The 22,048-nt window shown below is 36.4% G+C and overlaps 2 protein-coding genes and 1 long non-coding RNA gene across 6 annotated transcripts in view; 2 read left to right on the forward strand and 1 right to left on the reverse strand.

The window, feature by feature from the left end:
* CLGN (calmegin) overlaps positions 1-2,086 on the forward strand; it is a 35,452-nt gene extending 33,366 nt beyond the window's left edge. For all 3 annotated transcript variants that reach the window (XM_019661050.1, XM_019661049.1, XM_019661048.1), the window contains one exon: positions 344-2,086. In XM_019661050.1, coding sequence (XP_019516595.1) covers positions 344-424 — 81 coding nt within the window. In that variant the 3' untranslated portion in view covers positions 425-2,086. The remainder of the gene's footprint in view (positions 1-343) is intronic.
* Positions 2,087-3,011: 925 nt separating this feature from the next.
* Positions 3,012-22,048, reverse strand: part of SCOC (short coiled-coil protein) — a 31,750-nt gene continuing 12,713 nt past the window's right edge. The window contains exons 1-4 of one of the 2 annotated variants that reach the window (XM_019661053.1): positions 7,870-8,145; positions 6,717-6,788; positions 6,262-6,345; positions 3,012-4,834 (exon numbers count right to left, since the gene is read on the reverse strand). In XM_019661053.1, coding sequence (XP_019516598.1) covers positions 4,692-4,834; positions 6,262-6,345; positions 6,717-6,788; positions 7,870-7,894 — 324 coding nt within the window. In that variant the 5' untranslated portion in view covers positions 7,895-8,145 and the 3' untranslated portion in view covers positions 3,012-4,691. Of the gene's footprint in view, positions 4,835-6,261; positions 6,346-6,716; positions 6,789-7,869; positions 8,146-22,048 lie in introns of those variants that run through there. The other variant, XM_019661051.1, reaches the window with a different exon arrangement.
* The window catches only part of LOC109392515 (uncharacterized), a 25,164-nt gene continuing 11,670 nt past the window's right edge, over positions 8,555-22,048 (forward strand). Inside the window, exons 1-2 of the long non-coding RNA XR_002126071.1 lie at positions 8,555-8,664; positions 15,940-15,978. This is a non-coding gene — a long non-coding RNA (uncharacterized LOC109392515). The remainder of the gene's footprint in view (positions 8,665-15,939; positions 15,979-22,048) is intronic.

The following is a 22,048-nucleotide window of genomic DNA, read 5'->3' on the forward strand; positions in this document are numbered from 1 at the left end:
TGAATTATTATGCTTAACATCCCACAATGGAAATATCATATAACCTTTAATTAACTATGACATTGAGATAAAGTTCTAAATCATAAAATTGTGAATTGTTAGCAGTATTCCTTGACAGATGCATATTTCATAAGAATTATTCTAAACGTAATCATGCTAAAAGATGAACAAATTAAAACATCAATTTAAATACATAGTTTTGATCAGCTGCATGAAGTAAAGGAACATATAAAAGATAGCATTTGATTGTTAGAACATGTATTTTAGAGAATAAGAAATATATTACTACTTTCTAGTTTACATGGTGTGTGAAAATAAACATTTTCATAATTCTTTTTACTAGATGAAGGAAGCAGATGAGAGCACAGGATCTGGAGATGGGCCAGTAAAGCTACTACGCAAAAGACGAGTGCGGAAGGAGTAAACTATATTTAAGTGTTTTTAATTCCTGAAGAGAATTAAAATTTCTAAAATCAGTGTGCCAGAACTGAACTGGAATCAATCTGCACACCCTGTTTCTAATATCTTAGCAATGTTATTCTTTCAGACATCTATTTTAGCCTTTTCAGGAAAGAAAGAACCTGGAAGTTACCTGATCTTTGAATATGGAAGAAAAGGAAAGTGGCACATTACATGTCAGATTTAAGAGATTAATATCATTAGAAGTTACAGTTTTAATAGTTTGGAGAAAGTTTTGGTTTTGTACAGAGCAAAATAATATGCAGCAGCTTCCCTGCTATTGGCAACATCAGTTATTGGAATTTCCTCTTAAACAGCTCAACTACAATATAACTGGTAGTTCTACAATAAGTGTCTGTTGTACAGAGCTAAATGCAATAAAGCTTCTGTATGGTTGTTTAATTGTATCAACAATTGAAAGTGTTGTATATGACCCACATTTACCTAGTTTGTGTCAAATTATTGTTATGGCCGGCTCACTTAAATTACAGATTCCTTTAAAGAGGTGCTTTTTGACAGACAAGTCAACACAACAGAAATGCCTATGAGGTCATTCATAGAATCACTGGTTACTAGTGCAGCATATTTTACATTTGAATAAAAATAGGTGTATCAAAACAAGATTTTTTTCAAGCTTTTATAGTTGTTTTTATGCCAGAATGGTTTACCTTACTCATAATATTGCTTATGTATACGTTGCTCTTGAAAATATAATTTAAATATTTTTAATTTATACTCTTTAATAAGTAAATTATTGTTGGGGGGGGGCTTTAAACTATTTTATTTGATCACTAAGAGATTCTAATGGATGATAGATATCATCATGCTTTGTATTTTTGTCTTGTTTTTTTCCTGACAAATTGAAATCTATTTTAAGTCTATTCTCCCATGTAGCTCCAAAGCTGTCTCTAAGGTAGATAGCAGCAACTATTACGATTGCACCTCTTTTTAAAGTACAGTAGTTACCAAAAATCACAGGACATTATAATGGAGCTGTGGTGTTCCATTTAAAATATTTTACGTTTTTATGTTTGGATAACACATTAGACCCTTTGCAAAGTGATCTAAATCTTTAAGACCACAAAACTAATACTATCTAGAGCACTTGATACTAGTTGGGTAATATTTTGGATTCCGTCATGAATATATACACCCCATCTTTGGGCAAGCACCAAGTTCCCATACAGCCTCCTCCCCAATAGTACACGTAGAGTGTATGTATGAGGAAAATAGCCTTGAGTGTCTCCTTTTACCAAAGGAAGCCAAACATAGCCAGTAATACTGTGCACTCCTTAGTTCAGAGTGAATTGAAAACGAAAATAGGTTCTTTATTCCATTGAAGTGTTGTTCTGAACTTTCATACATTGGTGGTGGCAATCTTAATACAAGTTAACCATCTTTGTATTTATTTACTACTAACTGAACCTAACACATCTTGCAAGGACTCCCTTTCTTGCTTTGTATTTGGGATGTCTAAGTGAACTAGACATATTGAATTATTCTAGATGAGAATGTTTCTGAAAGTAAACTTCAGGAGTAAGTCATTTAATTTTATAGAAACCTTGCCTGACAGGTAGCTTGTATGTGAACATTTTTCTAAAGATTTATTAAAGCTATTTTTACTTTCTTGGTTGCAGATTCATTTTAACTTTAATGTTTGGTTAAACTCCAAGAGCTTGCAGTGGTAAAATCTGAGCAACCAGTTTTGCCAGCTTCCTGTTACTTCCTGTGGATGTGCCCTCTGTGGCTGTACCCTGGCTGACAGGTTTAACCAACACTTAAACTCATGTGTGTGAGATCCATGCAGTAGACAAAACATCATCTTCCTTAATAACAAGATGGCTTTTTCCTTTTACCACCCTAATCTGACTTTATTTTTTTTAATGACTGACATTTTCTCCTTTAATAAAGGAGAAAAATAAATGTATTTTGCTTTTTTAGTTGGCCTGTTCAGACTTTTTTAACTTGACCAGGCTATAAGGTAGCTTTTTTTCTTGAATATTTGTTTTTAAGATAGCTTTGCTTCCATTGGTTATTTCTCTAGGAAGACAGATATTACTAGAACTAGTAGCCTTTTGAAAACTTTGCAACTGTGCCTCATATACTTTTTCTGCAAATTAGAATGGTGATAATTAGTGTGACTTGGAAGCCATGGTTGAAAATACCATCTTCAAGTTTCTGAATGATTATGTGGGACAAAGTCTGCTACTTTGCAGTGCTTACCTCAACCATTAGCTGGGAAAGAAACTTCTATTATTATTTCATATCATTTATCACATCTCTTGTTAGGAGAGATTAGCCTAACCTAAAAAATACAACCACCCTGCCAATCTTGGATCCTTCTTTAATTCCTTGCTTTTTTAAAAAAATTAATGTATAATATCCTGTAACATTTGTTTTAATAAAAACATTATTCCCCTAAAATCCAGTAACTGGTACTTAAATAAGTTATGCTATTTATCCTGTGGCTTTGAACAACCCTGGATATACCACTACACTACTATATACCCGTTATTACTTAGGCAACTATTAATATATCACGACACACAGTCTCTGAAACAGCTTTTTATTAAACAGCAAAGCAAAATTGCAACACAATTTTAAATGTTTGTAAATTAGGTAACAAAAAGAATACAAAACGTTTTGCAGTATGACTATTATATACTCATACAGCTAAAGTCATTCATTGAATCGTACACCAATACAAACATATTCCATGATTAAAAGTAGGCCAAATCTAATAACTATAAGCTATATTAGTGACTCTCTTTTCCTATTTAACATTTTAACATTATTCCTGGTATTAATTTCCTTAGCAAATGGAGTCTACAAACTACATTTTTAAAAACTGTTGAAGAATGACTAAAACTCTGCAAACCAAGTAGTTAAGTTAGGTTTATAGAAAATTGTGGGAGAAGTAATGAGATAAAATACTGAGAATATTATCAATTAGTATACATGTAAAACTCTCCCATTTTACTCATGATTCTGATACTAATACACAAGGGATTTTGCAAAAATTGATCTGCTGGGTACTATAAATATACTTTGTAGTATATTTATATACTTGGAGACCAAAGTCTTTGTAACTCTTCTCTTCTAGATGTGGTTTATGTAAGGTTAATCAAACTTAATCCACTTTCATATATATTTCCCAAAGATCAATTCTGTGCCAGAGATAACAGATCTGGAGTAGAAACATCTGGAGTTGGTTACTAGTGTTTACCAAGTACTTTTTATATCCTACTTCTATTTTTCCTCAAAATTTTCTGTCAAACATCCACAAGACCAGAGGTCATCTTTTCAGATACCAAATTACTTTGTGTAAAAGGAAGTTTTCAACAAATTTTCCCAATTTGACAATTCAGTTTCAAGGAAAAAGTCTTCATTTTTATAGCCTCTATTTTTAATTGATTCAAGAGAAACCAACAACCCTATCTTATTACTAAATACAGTTATGCACTGCTTAATGACGGGGATATGTTCTGAGAAAGGTGTCGTTAGGCAATTTTGTTGTGCAAACATCACAGAGTGCACGTTCACAAACATAGATGGTATAGCCCACTACACACCTAGGCTATATGGTCTACCACCCATCGTATCTGCAGTCATTCGTTAACTGAAACGTCGCTATGTGGATGCATGACTGTATAGCAAATAATGCGCTCTAAACTGAGAACGTATCTTATTTTGGTTAAGTTTAAATAATTACAGTTCAGGTTACTCTCACAGATGATTAACTATTGAAATTGCTTTTACAAATGTGAAACCAAATTTTACTTCAGGGGAGGGGAAATGGGAAAGAAGAAGCAAATGGAGAAGAGGCACAAGATGGTAAACAAGACACAGACAGCTGTGCATTCAGTACATGATTTTGGTCACTTTTTCACAACATGGTGGTTATTTTCTTGTATCTCCTACTATGACTATAATAAAAGACAGTGCTAAACCTATAAATCAAAGCAAATTTGATAAAACATTATCAAGTTTCATAAATATATGCATTTCTAATTATATATAAAGTCTCTACAATACATTTTCACATTTTTATAGGCTAACATCATACACAAACTCATGGAACTCTTCTGTTATGCTCTTAATTTTGCCTAGATCTGACATTATCTTCATAAATATTCAATGAAGCCACAAACAAAAGTACTACTGGAATCTATCCAAGTTTTAAAGAAAAGAGATCAGCAGCAATTCCATACGACAGGAGGGATATCAATCCCTTACTTTCTTTTGCTTTTTGTGTCAGTTGTTTGAAAAACACTAGAAGCTGACATGAGGTTTTCTATATATTGTCCAAGAACTTGGTTTTCTGATTTTAACTTGAGATTTTCTTCCTTAACTGCATCTACTCTTGCAGAGAGATCTAATTTAAAATAAAAAAGCCCATTATCAATACAATGATGGCAATAGTTCCATAATATAAAATACTTAAGGTTTACTAAGAGAGAACAATCCTTAATTTTTCTATTTTTAAATTTAGATTACTTTAGAAGTTAAGGTAAACAAGGTAAAATAGCCAAAATTCCTAAAAAGAGATTTCATATTAGGCTAAATGTTATTCTTTGTGAACAGCACTTATATTGACTAGTTAATTTTTAATGGTTATTTAAGAAAATATGGACTTTGTTTTTAAAATGTAAATTTAAATTCATGTCTTATCAACATAAAACATAATGTCTTCACTATAAATATTTAAGAAAATGTGGTTGGTGATCACAACTGAGTCCACATACTGGATACAGAAAGTCAGTTTCTAAGCAATTGGACGTTTTGTATTTTTACATTAGCAAGAAATTCAAAAGATGCAGTTCTTGATCAAATGAAACATTACCTCTACTCATTCATTTAACAACTATGTATTAGATGCCCTCTAGAGCCAGGCACTATTCTAGAGGCAACAGTAACAAAAAAGAAAGGTCCCTGCCTCCACTGAAGTTACGTTCTAAGGTGCATGTGGGCACATGTGCATTTAGGAGGCTCCAAGTGGGGCTCAGGAGAAAAAGTAAAAAGGGTGACGGTCATAGGAAGCAAAAGGAAAGTTGCCCTTTTATATAGTCAGCGATGGCTATTTTGATAAAGGGACTTTGACAAGAAACCTAAAGGAAGTGAGGGAAAGAGCATACACATATGCAAATAACTAAGGGAAAAAGAAGCACAGGGAAAGACCAGCTGCTCAGACCCTGAGCAGAAGCATGTGAAAGAACCAACAGTAAGAGGGTCAGAGTATCTGAGGTAGAATGTATGAGGCCGAGGTGTGGCTCTGAAAGGTAAAAGGGAGTAGATTTCCAGACAGTAACCTGGCTTTTATTAATTGTGAAATGGGAAGCCACTGGAGTGACATCTGCTCCTTCTAGTTTAAAAATAACAAAAAACACCACTTAATTTCATTAAAAACCAAAAGTGTTTCAGTGTTAGTATTAATTTTCTACAAGACATTTAGACAATGAAAAATCTCAGATCAATTCCCTTTAAATCTCTGAGACTAATAACATTGTTTTTGGTTTAAGTAGACATTAACACAACGCGGGGACTTAAAAGGGGCTCTCATGTACTAAATAGCATTATGTTAGACCTTAAAGAGGGAAGCTTAAGAAACTATTTGACTCTTATTGCAGCATATCTATTCTTTAAAATCGCCAGCCAAAGCTACACACAGGAGGGGGGGAAAGCTATTGAAATGGACTTGAAATTTATACTTTTTAAAATTGTGTACACTAACAATTTTTAGCAACACAAAGGATTACAATTTCAATGGATGTTATTCAAGAAAACTACAAAATGCAAGCTAACCTTCAAGTGTGTGTTGGAGTTCCAACACTTGATTAATAAGTCGTGTTTTTTCCTCCAGTTCCACCTGATTTTCAGCATCAACTGCTGTAATAAAAAGGTTCAAATTTACTATTAATTAACATTAGATACCATTAGTGTAGTGTAGCACTTAAAGATCTGCAAAATGTTTTATATTCATTATCTTACTTGACTTATACAAGAGCCCTGTGAAGTAAAAAGTTCTATCCCCATATTGCAGATAAGGACACCAAGGTGAAGATAAAGTGTTTTGCCAACATCTCACAGACAAGGAACAGAAGCTGCCTTAAATCCTTTCCAGAACTAGAATGGATATAAATAAGTAATTAGCCAAACCCCAGCCTCTAAATAGTCTCCTCTGTTCTTTTCCATTACATAATAAAGCAAAAGCATCTCCAAATCAAGGAACATACAACAAAGGAAAATAAAGAACATACCATCCATGTCAGCGTTCATCATCTTGGATAACAAACTTTTGTGCCTTCGATACAAAATCCTTGATGACTGATCTGCAATAAGAAAAAGTTAGAAACACAGACACACACAACAATAAAATATAAGCTTGGTTTTCAAAAGAAAATTATATGGCCCAGTAGGACCCTTTCACATACTTTACTGTTTCTAAGGAGAAACACCCAATGGGTAAATAAGCAAAGGATATGTACAAATAGTTTACAAAGAGACATTTTAAGTGAACAAGAAAAAATGCTAATTTTTTTGGTAATCAAAGAAATACATAATAAAATACCACTGCACGTTTATTTTTTTAGATCAATAGAAAGTTATGGAAAACTAATGTCATTATGTATTAATATACTAAATGCTTTACATATGTTGTTAGTTCATCAGATCAACAGAAGGACATTGCAATTTACAGATGTGGACACATCTCAGAAAGGCCATGTATCTTGCCTTAGATTTCACAGCCAATGTCTGTACCAAAAATTTTAACTTAGGTCTAACTGTCAAGTCCTTTTTCCACTATGCAATGGAAGATACTTTAATATGGCCCTCATTTAAGCCTGCCAAACATTTTGCAACTCTTGATGTCAAATGTCTTTGCTATTTCTACTAACTAAGCCACTGATGATAAATTTCATTCCCTTGAAGTTGCATCAGCTGTTCGCATCCGTTCAAATTCTGACTTCTGGTTACATAAATGTACAAATTAAGGAATTGTTGAGCCAGACAAGGATCCGAACAGGAGTTGGGCAACAGCTAGTTATATGGAGCTTATTCAGTGAGAACCGGCACAGAATATACAGGCATAGCTTGGATCCCAGGCGCAGACACGGTGCTGCGAACAGAGCATTGCATGTCTTTAATACTGTTACGTCATAGCACTGGGATCAAACGTTGTACAACAAAAGCCCTGCGTTTCAGGAATAGATCCTCTTTTTCCTTTCCATTCCTAACTCCCCAAAACTTGTTCAGCAGGACCCCTGAGAGAAGCCCCTGAAGAAACCAACCCCGGAGCTGGTCTAAGCGCCTGGAAAGATGTCGCCAGCCCTTCCTTCACCGCGCACTCGCCACCCTCCGCGCCTCGGCGTCCTTTCCCCCCACCTCCCGGTGCACCAGGTCCCATCGCACCCAAACACCTCTCCCGCAGCCCCATTTCAGGGCGAGGGCGAGGGAGCGAGGCTGGGCCGGACAGCAGCCTTCCACTCAGGAGCGGGGGGGCGAAGGCGGCAGATGTCGCCGTCAGGAACGGCGGGCCGCTCCACCCCAAAGGAATCTCTGGGCCCAAAAAGGAGAAGATGAGGAAAAGGTTGCGCAGGGTTCTGCAGGGAGCCAGGCCGCAGACGCCAAGCCCGAGGATGCTCTTCCCGGGCCCCCGGGGCCCGAAGCCGCGCGTCCAGCCCGCCCCGCCCCCCAGGCTCTCGGCGGTCCCGACGCGGCGATTCCAGTCGCCCGGGAACAGGCCGTCCGCTGCCTACGACGACCCTCACCTGCAGATGGAGACGCCGGGAGGAGGAAGGGTAGGGAGGAAGCCTCACGCCCGAACACTCGCCCCAACTGACATGGGCAGCCCCTCCCTCCCCGCCCACAGAGCGTGCGCCCGGACGGGAGTCCCGCCTCGGCCTGCCCCATCGCCCGCCAATCCCCACTCAAGAAGGCACGCCTGCGCATTAGCCGCCCAACGCCCCAATCATCCTTTCTCAAAGCTCCGGGATCCACCTTTTGCCACAAAAGGACATTGGCATCCAATCAGGATTGAGGTAGTTGTGGGCGGGTCCAGAAAGAGCAACAGCCAATGACATCACAGAAGCGAAGTTAAGGATGAGCAAGTCGAAGCTAGGTGTCCCCTCAGACTCGCTCAGCAGGAGCCTGAAAATTGGGGTCAGAAATCCAGTATGGAAAATTTTGACCGCTGTCAGAAGGAAGGTTGGTAAAAACAAACACTGGGTGAGAGACAAATCATTGAAATTTAAGAAAAGGGCATTTGTGGCTGTAACAGATAAAGAAAACCAATGCAATACCGTGGTTCCTCAATTGTAAAAGCAGACGTGTTCATGTATATATATATTTTTTTATTTCTCAAGTTGGAAAGTTCATAAGTATACCTCTAGTGGATAAGTGAATTGTTCCTCTCTGCATCCTCCTCAGACTATTATAAAATATATAATGCACCCGACTACTTAATATTATTTTAGAGTTGAGAAAATGCCTTGGTAGTACTTTGGTATTTAGCGCTTTCTCTCACCTAATTCTATGTTCATCTTCACAGCAACCCACAGAAAGAAACTGAAGCTTAAGAGTAAACAAATGTCTTGCTCAAGGTCATACACGCAGTGTGAAATGCTTTTATGTGCCAGGCTTTAGGATGTAATGTAATCTGGCTTGATACCATTCATAGATATCTAGCACGTGACATACACCAGATCCTGCTTGTTTCTAATATATGTTGAGTACAAGGTTGTACTACCTCACTGTTTTGGCGTTGGCACACTCTTCTCAATTGTAGAGGTGAGCCTTGACTTTTTACTTCTGGCACAGTTTGCTGACATGTGGCCTTAATCCTTCTAAGGACTATATAAAAAAAATCTATGTAAAAAAAAGTGTACATTTCGGTAGCGTTCAGTCTATTCACATTGTTCTTCAACCAATCGCCAGCATTCTTTTCATCTTGCAAAAACATAAACCCTATACCCATTAAACAACAATTCCCCATTTAGCTCTCCCTCCAGCACCTGGCAACCACCATTCTTTTTTGTCTCTATGAATATGACTGTTTTAGGCTTCTCATGTAAGTGAAATCATACAGTACTTGTCTCTTTGTGACTCACTTATTTCACTTAGCATAACATCCTCAAGGTTCATCCGTGTTGTAGCATGTGTCAGAATTTCCTTCCTTTTTAGACCTGAACAATATTCCATTGTATGTATGTATGTACGATATTTTGTTTATTCATTTGTTCAGCAGTGCACACTTGGGTTGCTTCCACCTTTTAACTGTTATAAATGCTGTTATTAACATGGTGTGTGCAAATATCTCTTTGAGAGCCTGCGTTCAGTTCTTTGGGGTATAAGAAGTGTAATTATTGGATCATATGGTAATTATTTTAAAAGCAATTTTTAAAAATGTGGCATTGACACAAGGATAGACAAAAAGAAAATTAAGAGAGTCCCTGTACTTGGAAGTTGTATAAAATAAAGGTGTCTGATAAGAAACAGATGTTGGTGAGGCTGAGGGAAAGACCTTTACTGTTGGGAGTGTAAATGGTACAATAACTTTGTTAATTGGTTATGAAAAAGAAACATTATGGTGGTTCTAGTTAAATTGGCTATTGATATAAAAAATATGAAATTACATCCAGCCACACCACAAATAAAACTAAATTCCAAGTAAAGTAAATGTGAAATGTGAAAACAAAACTCTAAACTTTTAGAAAACAGTTATCTTTATGACATCGCCATACAGAAGAATTTTTTAAACCAGACTAAACAGTGCTATTCCTTAAGGAAAAGATGTTAAATTTTTATTGTTTTATAATCAGATGAGCTAAAAGTTTTGAAAACAGAAGACATTTTTAATCAAGTTAAAAACAAACCACAAGCTGGGAGAATATAGTAAAGCTCTGAAAATATACAGAATTCTGATACTTTGAGATAAAAATAAAATTCAAAAAACAAATAGGCAGGAGAGAAAAACTGAATGGCCAGACACATTTTTATTAATGTTCACCTTCACTAGTAATCAGGGAAATTCATATTAAAACAAAATTAAAAGGTCCGTCATTAAGAAGATACAAAATTCTAATTAAAAAAACCTGATAGAACTGAAATAAGAAATTAACCCACAGAAGTTGGAGAGTTCATCACCCCCTTCTCTGTAATTTGTAAAACAAATATACATAAAATCAGTAAGGATACCAGAACACAGGTCCCACGCTTGGCTGCACATTAGAATCGCCTGATAATCTCTTAATTCCAAAGAACAGGCTACCCCTTAGACTTATTAAATCACAATCTTTAGGGTTGGGCTACAGGTGTTAATATTTTTGGAAGATATGAAGGTCATTTCAACAGAGTGCAGGCAAATTTGGGAACTATTGATAAAAAAGACCTGAACAATCTCATCAACCAATTTGTCCTAATTGACATTTATAAAACATTTCATCCATTAACTAGAGAACACACCTTCTTTTCAGATGCACAGGAAATATTCAACAAAAGGGACCATATTCTGTACCATAAAACAGACCTCAACAAATTTAAAATGGCTAAAGTCATAGAAAATATTTTATCTGCCCACAAAGGTATTAAATTAGACATCAATAACAGATATTTGTGAAAAAATTGGAAACTAAACTATGCACATATCAACAAACTACGGGTCACAGGGGAAGTCATAGGAGAAATTAGAAAATATTTTGTTTGTTTGTTTTTGTTTTTTAGCAGAGCCATCCTGCCAGTTGTTGGCAGCTCAGTGGCAGCTTAGCTCGGGCCGGGAATCGAACCACTGACTGTTACTCAGAGTCTCACTCTTGAGAGAGCTCTTAACCAACTGAGTCACTCAGCTGGCCCGAAAATATTTTTAAATTAAAATCTAAACATGTCAAAATTTGTGGGATGCAACTAAAGCAGTGCTTAGAGAATTTTTTTAACCTTAAAATGCTTATATGAGAAAACAAGGAAGGTTTCAAATCAAGAGTCTAAGTGTTCACTTTAAAAATTTAGAAAAAGAAGAGTAAATTAAACTCAAAGCAAACAGAGGGAAGGAAATAATATAGAGCAAAACCCAATCACATTGAAAAACTATAAAATAGAAAACAATGAAACCAAAAAGTGACGGTTTTAAAAGAGGGTCAAATTAAAAACTCTAGGCAGACTTATCTAGGAAAAAATGGGAGAAGACACATAAATTACAGACAGCAAGAATGATCTATCACTATAGATCCTATAATCATTAAAAGGCTAATAAGGGACTATTATGAACAACCTTATGCCAATAAATTTGATAATTTAGATGAAATGGACAAATCCCTTGAAAGAAAAAACTACAAAAGCTCACTCCAGAATACTAGATGATATGAATACCTCTGTATCTATATTTTTAAATGTCATTGTTAGATTAACCTTCCCACAAACAATACTCCAGATCCCAATGAATTCACTGGTAAATTCTTCCAAATATTTTGAGAAATTATATCAATTCTATACAAACTCTTCCAGAAAATACAATACAAAAGAACACTTTCCAACTCATTTTATGAGAACAGCATTACCCTTATCCAAAAATTAGACAAAGATATTAGAAGACATAAAATTGAACATAAACCCAAAAGTCCTTAACAAATTATTAGGATACAATATAATATAAAACGTTCCCCTCAACAGAGAGCCTGGACAATTGTGGTTCTGGTCCCACAAGTTTCACTTCTCTTAGTAATTATGGTCTAAAGCTGATTTTAAAATGCATATGGAAAAACAAATGACCTAGAATAACCAAAACAATTTCGTAAAAGAACCACAAAGTTAGAGGACTTATACTACATTATTTCAAGTTGTATTATAAAACTAAAGCAATAAAAGAAATGGAGTATCATTATAAAGATAGACACACAAATAAGTGAAACAATAGAATCTAGGAATAAACCCACACATATTATGATCAATTGACAATGGTACCAAGGTAATTCTATGAGGAAGGGGCTGGAAATCAGGAACATGAAACTCAACACCTACCTTATTGCATACACACAAAAAATTAATTACTAATGGATAATAGACTGAAACATAAAAGCTAAAACTATAAATCTTCTAGAAAAAGACAGAGAAGAAAATTTCTGTCCTCTTGGAGTTGGCAAAATTTTTTGAGAAAGGTCACAAAAAACAATAACTATAAAAGAAAAACTGATTAATTGAACTTTATAAAAATTAAAAATTTCTGCTCTTTGAAAGAAACCATTGAGAAAATGAAAATATAATCTATAGACTAGGGTAAAATAGTCACATATATCATCTGATAAAGGACTTGAATTAAGAATACCTAAGAACTCTTTCAGTCAGTAATAGAAAAACATCCGAGTAAAATAACAAAATACTCGTCAGCAATAAATAGGAACAAACTGCTGATGTGGGTGAATCTGAATTATGCTGAGTGAAAATAGCCAGACAGAAAATATATACATGTATGATTTTATTAATATAAAGTTATAGAACAAACCAAACTTATCTATTGTGATGGAAGTTGGGTCAGTGGTTGCCTGGGGTTCGAGACAAGTGGAGGATTGACTGCAAAGGGGTATGAGGGAACTTTCTAGTGTAATGGAAATGTTCTATAATAGCTTAATTGAAGTGGTAGTTATACAGTGTATACAATTGTCAAAAGTCATCTCCTGTAACTTAAAATGTATGTATTGGATTATATATTATTTTTCCTCAATCAAATTGATTTTTTTAAAATTGGGGAACAGTGTGTTTTTCTGGGACCCATCAGCTCCAAGTCAAGTAGTTATTTCAATCTAGTTGTGGAGGGCACAGCTCAGTGGCCCATGCAGTGATTGAATGGGCAACCTTGGTGTTATGAGCACTGTGCTGTAACCACCTGAGCTAATCAGCTGCCCCAAAGCTGATTTTTTTTTTAATGAGAAGAAGATTATCCAGGATTTCTTTAGAGTTTGAAATATGCTAGGTATGTTATATGTGTTATTTTATTCAGTCATCAAACAATCCAATGATCTAGATATTAAACCCATTTTACAGATGAGGAAGTCAAAGTTCAAAGAGTGTCTTGTCCAATATCATGTAACTAGTGATAGGCTGAATTGAACCATATCTTTGTATTTGTAAAACAAATACAAAAGTAGGTATCATAATACCTACTTTACTGAATTGTTATTAGGATTGTTAGAATTAAGTAAAAATAAAGGACTGCAAAGACTCTCCAAATGGAAATGACTTTGGAACCACAGCCCAAAGAAGGTGGGTTGGAACTTGAAGCCTCAACCTTACCAATTCAAGTTTCTACTAAAACAAAAATATCAACATTCTCCATAGGATTTAAACAAGACCCAGGGCTCATAGTGTAATAGTCAAAATGTCTAGGATCGAATCCACAATTATTCAGTTTCTGAAGAACCATGAAAAATCTCAATTCACATGAGAATAACAGTCAACAGATACCAACACTAAGATGGCACAAATGTTGAAATTATCTGGAAAAGATTTTTAAGCAGCTCTTAAAAAGTACTTGAATAAGCAATCACAAAAAAATCCTGAAACTGAAGCTTCAATTGAAAGTATAAGCAACATCATAGAAGCTATAAATAAAACCAAATATAAATATATTATAAATTATATTATGTTACAAATATAAAATTATTATAAAAATTATATATTATAAATTATATAAATATAAAATATTATATTATAAATATAAAAATACAAATATAATCAGATATAAAATTTTATCTGAAAAATTAAATAATTGAAATGAAAAACTGTCTGAAAAGACTCAATGGCAGGATGCAGATGAAAGAGGAAAGAACAAACTTGAGGATACCTTGGTAGAAATCATCCAGTCTGAACAACGGGGTGAAAAAATGATTGAGAAAAAAACAACCACCCCAAAACCTCAGGAATGAGAGAGAACAAAAAGATGTAGCACTGTGTCATCAGAATCCCAGAAGGAAAGGTTGTATGGTACTGCTATACATTGGAAGAAATAATGGCTTTCCAAGTTTGGGGAAAGAGAATGTCATAGGGGAGGGAATGGTAAGGAAAATCATGTCTAAAAGGCTCTGGGAAGGAGGTATAATGAAAAAGACTTTTTGAGAAACACTGATCTAAACATTGAGCACCAACATCACTAACATCCCAAAGGGAACCTACCAGACTGTGTTTGTTTTCTGATGGAAGAAGAATGCACCGCCACCTTTGAAATAGTCTTGCCAAAAAAAATAAATAAAGGCAAGAAAAAAAATTGCAACATGACCTTACCGAGGCCTAAAAGCAATTTAACATAAAATACAGAGGACAGAAATATATGTTAAATCTACCTCCTGGATAAAATTAGCAGAATCTGGCTATGGAACAAAACAACAACAACAAAACAAAACAAAACAAAAAAACAAAGCCCCTTTCTTTAACAAAAAGAAAATAATTTGCACTAGGGGGAAAAAAGAATGGAAAGAAAAACAGACAAAATTCCTATGGCTTGTTTTGGATGCAGCCTTGGATGATAAAACCATCTAAAAGACGGAAGAAAATCATTGCCATAAAGCAGAATACGGTTATTTCAGAGCATTCTGGGGTTTTTTAAAATCCCAGAACCAAACATGTAGCTTGCTAGATAATTTAAACTTTGAAGGAAGCCTAAGACAAATTGTCCAAAAAAAGATAACATACAAAATGATAATCTTCTTAGAGAGCAATATAACATTCACAAAATGTTGCGAATTGGATAAAACAGTTGCTAAAACAGTTGCTGATAATTAAGATGTGCCCTTGAAAAGAAAAAAAAAATCACTGAAATAACAAAAATGTGACAAAAAAATAAGTACACACAAGTGAATATAAAAAGGAGTTGAAATTTTGGCAAACTAGTCATGAAGTGGACATTTTTTAAACTATATATTTACTTTACACAGCATTCCATATTTGCATTATATTTTTTATTAAAAAAATGGTTTAAAAATAGCCACAAGTTTTCTTCTTCTAAATAAGGAAAGCATGCAAGTACAAATAGAAATCACTGAAATTGCATAGAAACATTTGAATATAAAATGAACATTCATGTGACCTGGAATATCATATATTAATATCATAAACCATCTTAATAAGAGCATAAAATTAAAATATTCTTCATAGAGAATGGGGTACTCCAAATTGAAAACTGTTGTTACAAGGCAATTAATTATGTGAGAAAGAAATGATAAATAATAAAATAGAGAACCTCTTAAGATCATTTTGATCCAGTCTGACATACTCTCATTATGCACATAAAAACTTCTAACTTAACTAATTGGAGGGTTCTAAACATACCGTGGATATTTTAAAGTGAAATATGCTAAATGGAGGCATTTTGATAACTTTCAAGTGTAACCAGGTGTGTTCCCTGATACTTTAAGCTCATTGATTTGCAAAATGTGTTTCATCTCATGCCTAAATAAGAACTCACATTTTCCTTTTTACTATTTTTTTTCCCTTGAAAAGTTACTGAATTCATTGGAGAATGAGTGTTTCCTGAATTTGGTGAGTAAAGAATATATTCTACTTTCTGAAACTTGGTTTCAAAACTATACTTAATAGTATACCATACTGCTAGTTGGTAAAACAAGTTGTTCATGTATACTTTTCTCAAGAGTATAATTTCCTGATAATAACTGATAGTTGGCTAATTTGATGAGTCATTTTCTTTCATTTGTTCAATAGAAACAAAGAGTTTCTCAAATGAGATTTAGAAGGACATTGGGTCTCCTTGGAATCAAGCTTTGAACTTTATGCCATAAAATAATTAGGAATGATTATGCAGTCTTGATGCTATTTTTCCTCTAGACAAATTCTTGTCTAATCAGTGTTTCCCTAAGATTGGTTCTTATGCCCCTGGTTGTACAAGATGAGCTTTTAAAAATAGTTACATATATTATAATTGAATAATATGAATAATACAAGCAACCGTCAATTTGCAGCTGTTGTTGTCTAGTACAGGGCCAAGTTCAAATACGATGTTAGTCAAATGGTTAATTTAATGTGTCCTAAACTGTGATGTTGGTATGCAAACGACTGGTCTGGAAAACCCTGATCTATCAAAAGTGCAACAAGCATTGGTTTGAAGAAGAGGAAGCCTGGCTTCCGGTTCTGGTTCAACCAATTGAATATTTGTTCATTCAATTCTTCGTGTATTTACTAGTTAGAAAATTTATGTTAGTGCTTGTTAGGAACTATAGATACTGTAGCATATCCAGATATTTGAAATTGACAAGGAGCCTGTGGGGGATGTCACTTTATTATAGACCCTGTTTCCTCACATGACAGATTACAAGAGTTAATTCTGCTTTTCTGATATTGTATAAAATAACATTGAGGAACTCATCAGATAACACTGCCAGTGAGTTATAGTGGATGGCTCCCCATATTTAAGAGTGAACCTTTGATGGTTTGTTTGTGCCTGACCATTGTACCCTTAGCAACGTACCTGCCATAGGTTCTGAAAGCTTTCCTGATTTCTTAGAGCCACTCTGTTCTAGTTTTCTATGATTTGAAGTTTCTGTGATCCTCTGTACATGAACCTACCGTTATCAATCATTTCAGCTGGGTACATGTTCCACTAAATTATTATAAAACAATCTGCTTTAAAATCAAGACTAATCATTGGGCTCTGGAAGCATAAAGGGGATTCTGTTTTAATAAGACAGAGTGCTTCTTTGAAGGGCATAGGTGTCAGAGTTACAGTGATAACTAGTATTTTATAAAAGAATGCATGAGTTGCTAGCAAGGCTCTAAAATGCTAGGCTGCTAATGGATTTTCTTACTTTCAATATACAGGCATAATCCTCATAGTTTCCTGTTTCCTTGGTAACTGTTTACACTAAAAATAATCAACTTGGGAGAGCTTTGTCAGGCTGTGTCAGGATCTGAGATTTTGCATTACTTAACTAACAAGTTAGTCTGCTATGAGTTCATGGTTGCCAGAAGAGGACATGAAGCTCCTGGTCAGTCGAAGGACTCGATTACTCACTGTTTACCAGCAACATTACTTTATGTGGGTTTGCTGTTGTCCCCCAAGTCACACGGTGGAGAGCCAGCCGCCCCAGATAGGTGCCTGCACATGCAGGGGGTTATGGTACTGGAGAGGAACGCTGAGCTCAGGGAAACTCGCTTTTACAGCAAGTGGAAGCAAGCTCTGGCTTCAGCCAGGGGGAGGCAAGACCTCCTCCTTTGGAGTGGCTCTCTGCAAACACACCCTCAGAAATGTCCGAGGTAAGGGCCAGGCAGGGCCTTGAGCTCATGGCGTAACAGCAAAAACGTCCAGTGACACTCAGGGCTCATGGTGGACTGCCTCTCCCCCAGACCTCTCACTTGAATAATCTTTAGTTCTGTGACGAATTCCTATTTTTCTTCCTCTTTTCTTATACAATTATTTCAAGGGAAAGATTACAAAATGTCTCATAAAGTGTTGGTGGGATACCTATAAGTAAAAAGGAAGAGAACTACAGTAACTGGTAATGGAAAAAGCATCAGAAGTCAATAGCACAATAATAATAGTGTTTTTAAAATAAATCAAGTCATATTTTGTAGCTCTCCCCCAACCCTTTCTTTTTCACTATTTCACCAAACTTTGCAAAGATCAGAAAGAAGGACATACCAGTTTGTGATTTGTTTTAAAACAAATGGCTACAATTAATTGTTGCCAAGATAGTTGGAAACCCTCATCCCAGCAAAAGCAGATAAAGGCTTCCCCAGCTTGAAGCAGACTTGGCTGGGTTCCTCTTCTTCTTCTCTAGTGATACCAGAAAACGAAATGAAAGCCTTGCTGCTCAGAGGGAGGGGCTTTGCCTGTGTCCTGCTCAGGAACGGCCTGTGTGTCTGGTCTAAAGGCTGATGACAGCCAATTTAAGTCCATTCAAGCCCCCTTAAAGCTGCAGAATAAATAGCTCCTCAAGTTATGGGAAAAGCCTAGAGCTCTTGCTACTCGTCCTTGATGGTGGAATTGTGAGTTTGGAGTTTGAAGTAGGTTTTCTTTATCTGCTACATGCAGCATATTATAAGAAAATACCATGTAGCCTTCATTTTGGGTGAAAATTATTATGGCCTACAGGGGTGTTCCAGAGCCCACCCTTCCCATCCACAGAAGTTTCTTCAAAGGAGCTCTCTGTGGGCCTTTATGTTTCAGGAAATTAATTTCACTTAGAGCATGGTTTCTCCCATCCAAGAGTTTTACGTTCAGATAAATGTTAATACCTTTTTCTAACAAGCATCATTTGACCACAACCCAGCTCAGCATTTTACCATTTTCGTGCAACTACCTCTGTGGTCCAGTTTTGGATTTGATGTAAAAGGTATGCAGTTTACTCTTCAAGTCACCTCAGAAAAGTGTCATCAACTTAAAAAGCCCCTGGCCCTTGCTGGGCTGCAAGTGACCGTCTACAAATACGGGAATTATAGTGCTTGTCCTACATGTGTGTTGGGAAGGTGACATAAGAAAACCTGGGGAAAGTTGCCCAGCATGGTGCTCTGTAAGCACTAATTGTCTCTGAATAGAGACCTCCTACCCCTGGTTCTTTAAATTCCTTGAAGGCACCAACTGATCTTCATTAATGTCGCCTCCTTGCCAAGCACGTGTGTTGTGTGTCCACAAATATTGGTTGAATGGATGAAATGTTCTGCTCTGGGCCCTTACTTTTTCTGTCTCATAAAAAAGCAGACATGTTTGTGCTATTTTCACCTCAGAGCTCCCGTTACTTTCTGTCAAATTCTCTTATGGCCCCTCATCCCGTCTCTGTGAGAAGCAATTCTCCTTGTGGTTCCAGCCGTGGCTCTTCACACTTACAGCACATTAGGCACACAGCGAACATCACCTACAGTGACCACCGATGTCATCCCCTCGTGACATATGTCTCTGACAACTGTCAGAAGACATTCACAATAAGCTAAAAGACACCATGAAGGCCGTTTAAGGGCCATAGCGAGGGAACTGCTGGTGATGATACCATTTATGTATTCTCTTTGAGATGGTACACTGGTGACCTCTAGTGGCGAAATTGATTCAAAATAAGATTTCTAATATGTGGAAGTAAGCTATTAATCCTAACATGAGTGCTGGTTTTGAGAGGCATGTGAAAATTCCAGGGCTAGGATTAGGGACATCTATCAAAACATCACTACAGCCTTTTGCAGTTTCAGTGATGCATGCAAAAACTTGTCTTGGAAAAATAAAATGTAGAAAGGGGCAAATTTAGTTATAGGACACAGGCTCAGAGGACGCGGAGCAAGGGACGCGAGACATAAATAGTAAACGCCACCCTTCAGCACAGTCATGTCTGATTTGCTTTACTTTTGTCTTTATTTTTAAACAATCTCAACTGCCCCCAATTGGCAACTATGCCAAGAAGGATTGTTTTTTCCCTGAGTAATTTGAGAGTAAGTTGTCAAACCAATGCCCATCGCCCTGGATACTTCAGTGCCTATTTCCTACAAACAAGGACTTTCTCCTTCAAAATCACAATACAACCAACAAAATCAGGACTGTGACAGTCATACATTACTCCCATCTTCATCTTCCAAGTGCATTTACGTTTCACCAGTTGTCTTGACAATGTCCGTGATAGTAAAAGCATCCGATTTAGAACCATAGATTGCACTCACCTGTCATGTCGCTTTAGTCTCCTTCAATCCAGAACAATTCTTCAATAGATGTTTATGACCTTGGTACTTTTAAAGATTATAGGGTAGTTATTTTGTAAAATGTTTCTTAATAAGCTGACAAGACTATCACAGAAGTGATGCTGTGTTTTCATTGCTCCCTACCAAGTGGTACGTAATTTCTATTTATCCCTTCCAAGTGAGGTTAACTTTGGTGCCTTGATTATGGGGGTGGCTTACTCCATTTTCTCTTAATAATTAGCAAGTATTTAGGAGAGAGATATTTTGAGACTGTGAATATTTCTATTTCACACTGAATGATTTTCATTCATTTGTTTATTTCATGGTTTCCTAATTTATTGAGTGGGTTATAATCTTTTTATCCTTAGAGAAGGAGAAGAGGAAGAGCTACATATGATCACAAAATCTTTTCTATGTAGTATTTTAATCAAGTGCAGAGAGATTCTATTTCTACTGCCTCTTTATTACTAAAATTCTCATGTACGCTGACTTCAGTTCTTGAAAATTAGCCTCCAAAGGTGAGAAAGGGCAGGGTGGCCAACAAGGAAAAATATTCCTTCATTCATTTAGATATTTAACAAACATTTAATGAGCGCCTACTCTGTACCAGGTGCCCGATTCAGGCTGTCACTTCGGTGTGTCGGCTTTGAGCTGCAAGCCGGGCTCCTCTGACAGTGAACGGCTGCCGGGCAGAAGGCCGGTGCGGAGCATGCGCTCTCTCCTGTTACTGCGTGGCTGGCCTTCCCGACATTGTCAACTTTAATTTCTCGCAGGAGATGGGATGTTAATAAACTGAATGTTGGTATTTTCACATGGCTCTCAAATTCAGGACTCACATTAGGATTATGATCTTCACGTCTACGTATCAGATATGACGCCTTGACAAAAATGGTGACACAGAACAGAGCTGTCCTTGTGGCTCCTACACTATTTCTCATAACCTTTCCTCCTGCACTTGTTTAAAGGAAAACGCCATCCCGTTTGGTCTCATTTCCAACATTCTAAAGAGGTAGAGTCATAGTAGCATCTTTAATTCATTGTAGCTGATGCCTTCTCTTTTTCTCCCTTTTTCCTCATTTCCTCCACAAATCTCTTCTAACCATTCTGTTCTGTCTTTACCTTGTCCTTTATGCTCTCGTGATGTCTCTCCGTGGCCTGGTTTCTCCCTTCTGTGCCTCCCTCTAGCCTCTCTCCCTCTGCCGCCTCTCTCTCACATCGATGTTGTCCCAGATTCTCCTCTTTTCTGCTCTCCATCCTGACCTCATGGCCTGACCTGCACGCTTTTTGCTTCTGTGCTCCAGCCACTAACTACTCTTCCTATTGTATTGTTGTCTTATGGGTTTGGAGGTAAAGTAATAAATACCTCACTAATCTGAGTAGACTGTTTTTGAAAAGTTTTAGTCTTATTATTTTAAGCACATGGAAAGGAAGTCTTTGGCTCAGATAAACTCAAGTTTAAGCACTTATAACTTGTATAGTACTGGATAGTTAAAATCATTGCTGCTAAGTCTTATGAACTGTTCACATGCAAATATTACTGTTAAGGCTAGTATTTCCTTTGTTTATTATTAATTTATGGAGTGTGCTTTTTCCTGAGGTAGCATTCAAATGGAATATTTACATAGTCTCAAAATATCTCTTCCACCGAAATACTTGCTAATTATTAAAAGAAAAAGGATTAAGCCAGCCCCATAATCAAGGCACCAAAGTTAACCTCACTTGGAAGGGATAAATAGAAATTACGTACCACTCTGTAGGGAGCAATGAAAACACAGCATCACTTCTGTAATAGTCTTGTCAGCTTATTAATATTAAGAAACATTTTAGGTCCGGCCGAGTGGCACGATGGTTAAGAACTGGCTTGGGACTCCAGAAGGCCCCGGTTCGGATCCCACATATGAGGGCCAGTGGCGCTGCCCTCCGCAGCTAAGATGCTGAA

Source organism: Hipposideros armiger, unplaced genomic scaffold (genome assembly GCF_001890085.2).
Source record: "Hipposideros armiger isolate ML-2016 unplaced genomic scaffold, ASM189008v1 scaffold_333, whole genome shotgun sequence".
In the NCBI taxonomy this organism is placed as follows: Eukaryota; Metazoa; Chordata; class Mammalia; order Chiroptera; family Hipposideridae; genus Hipposideros; species Hipposideros armiger.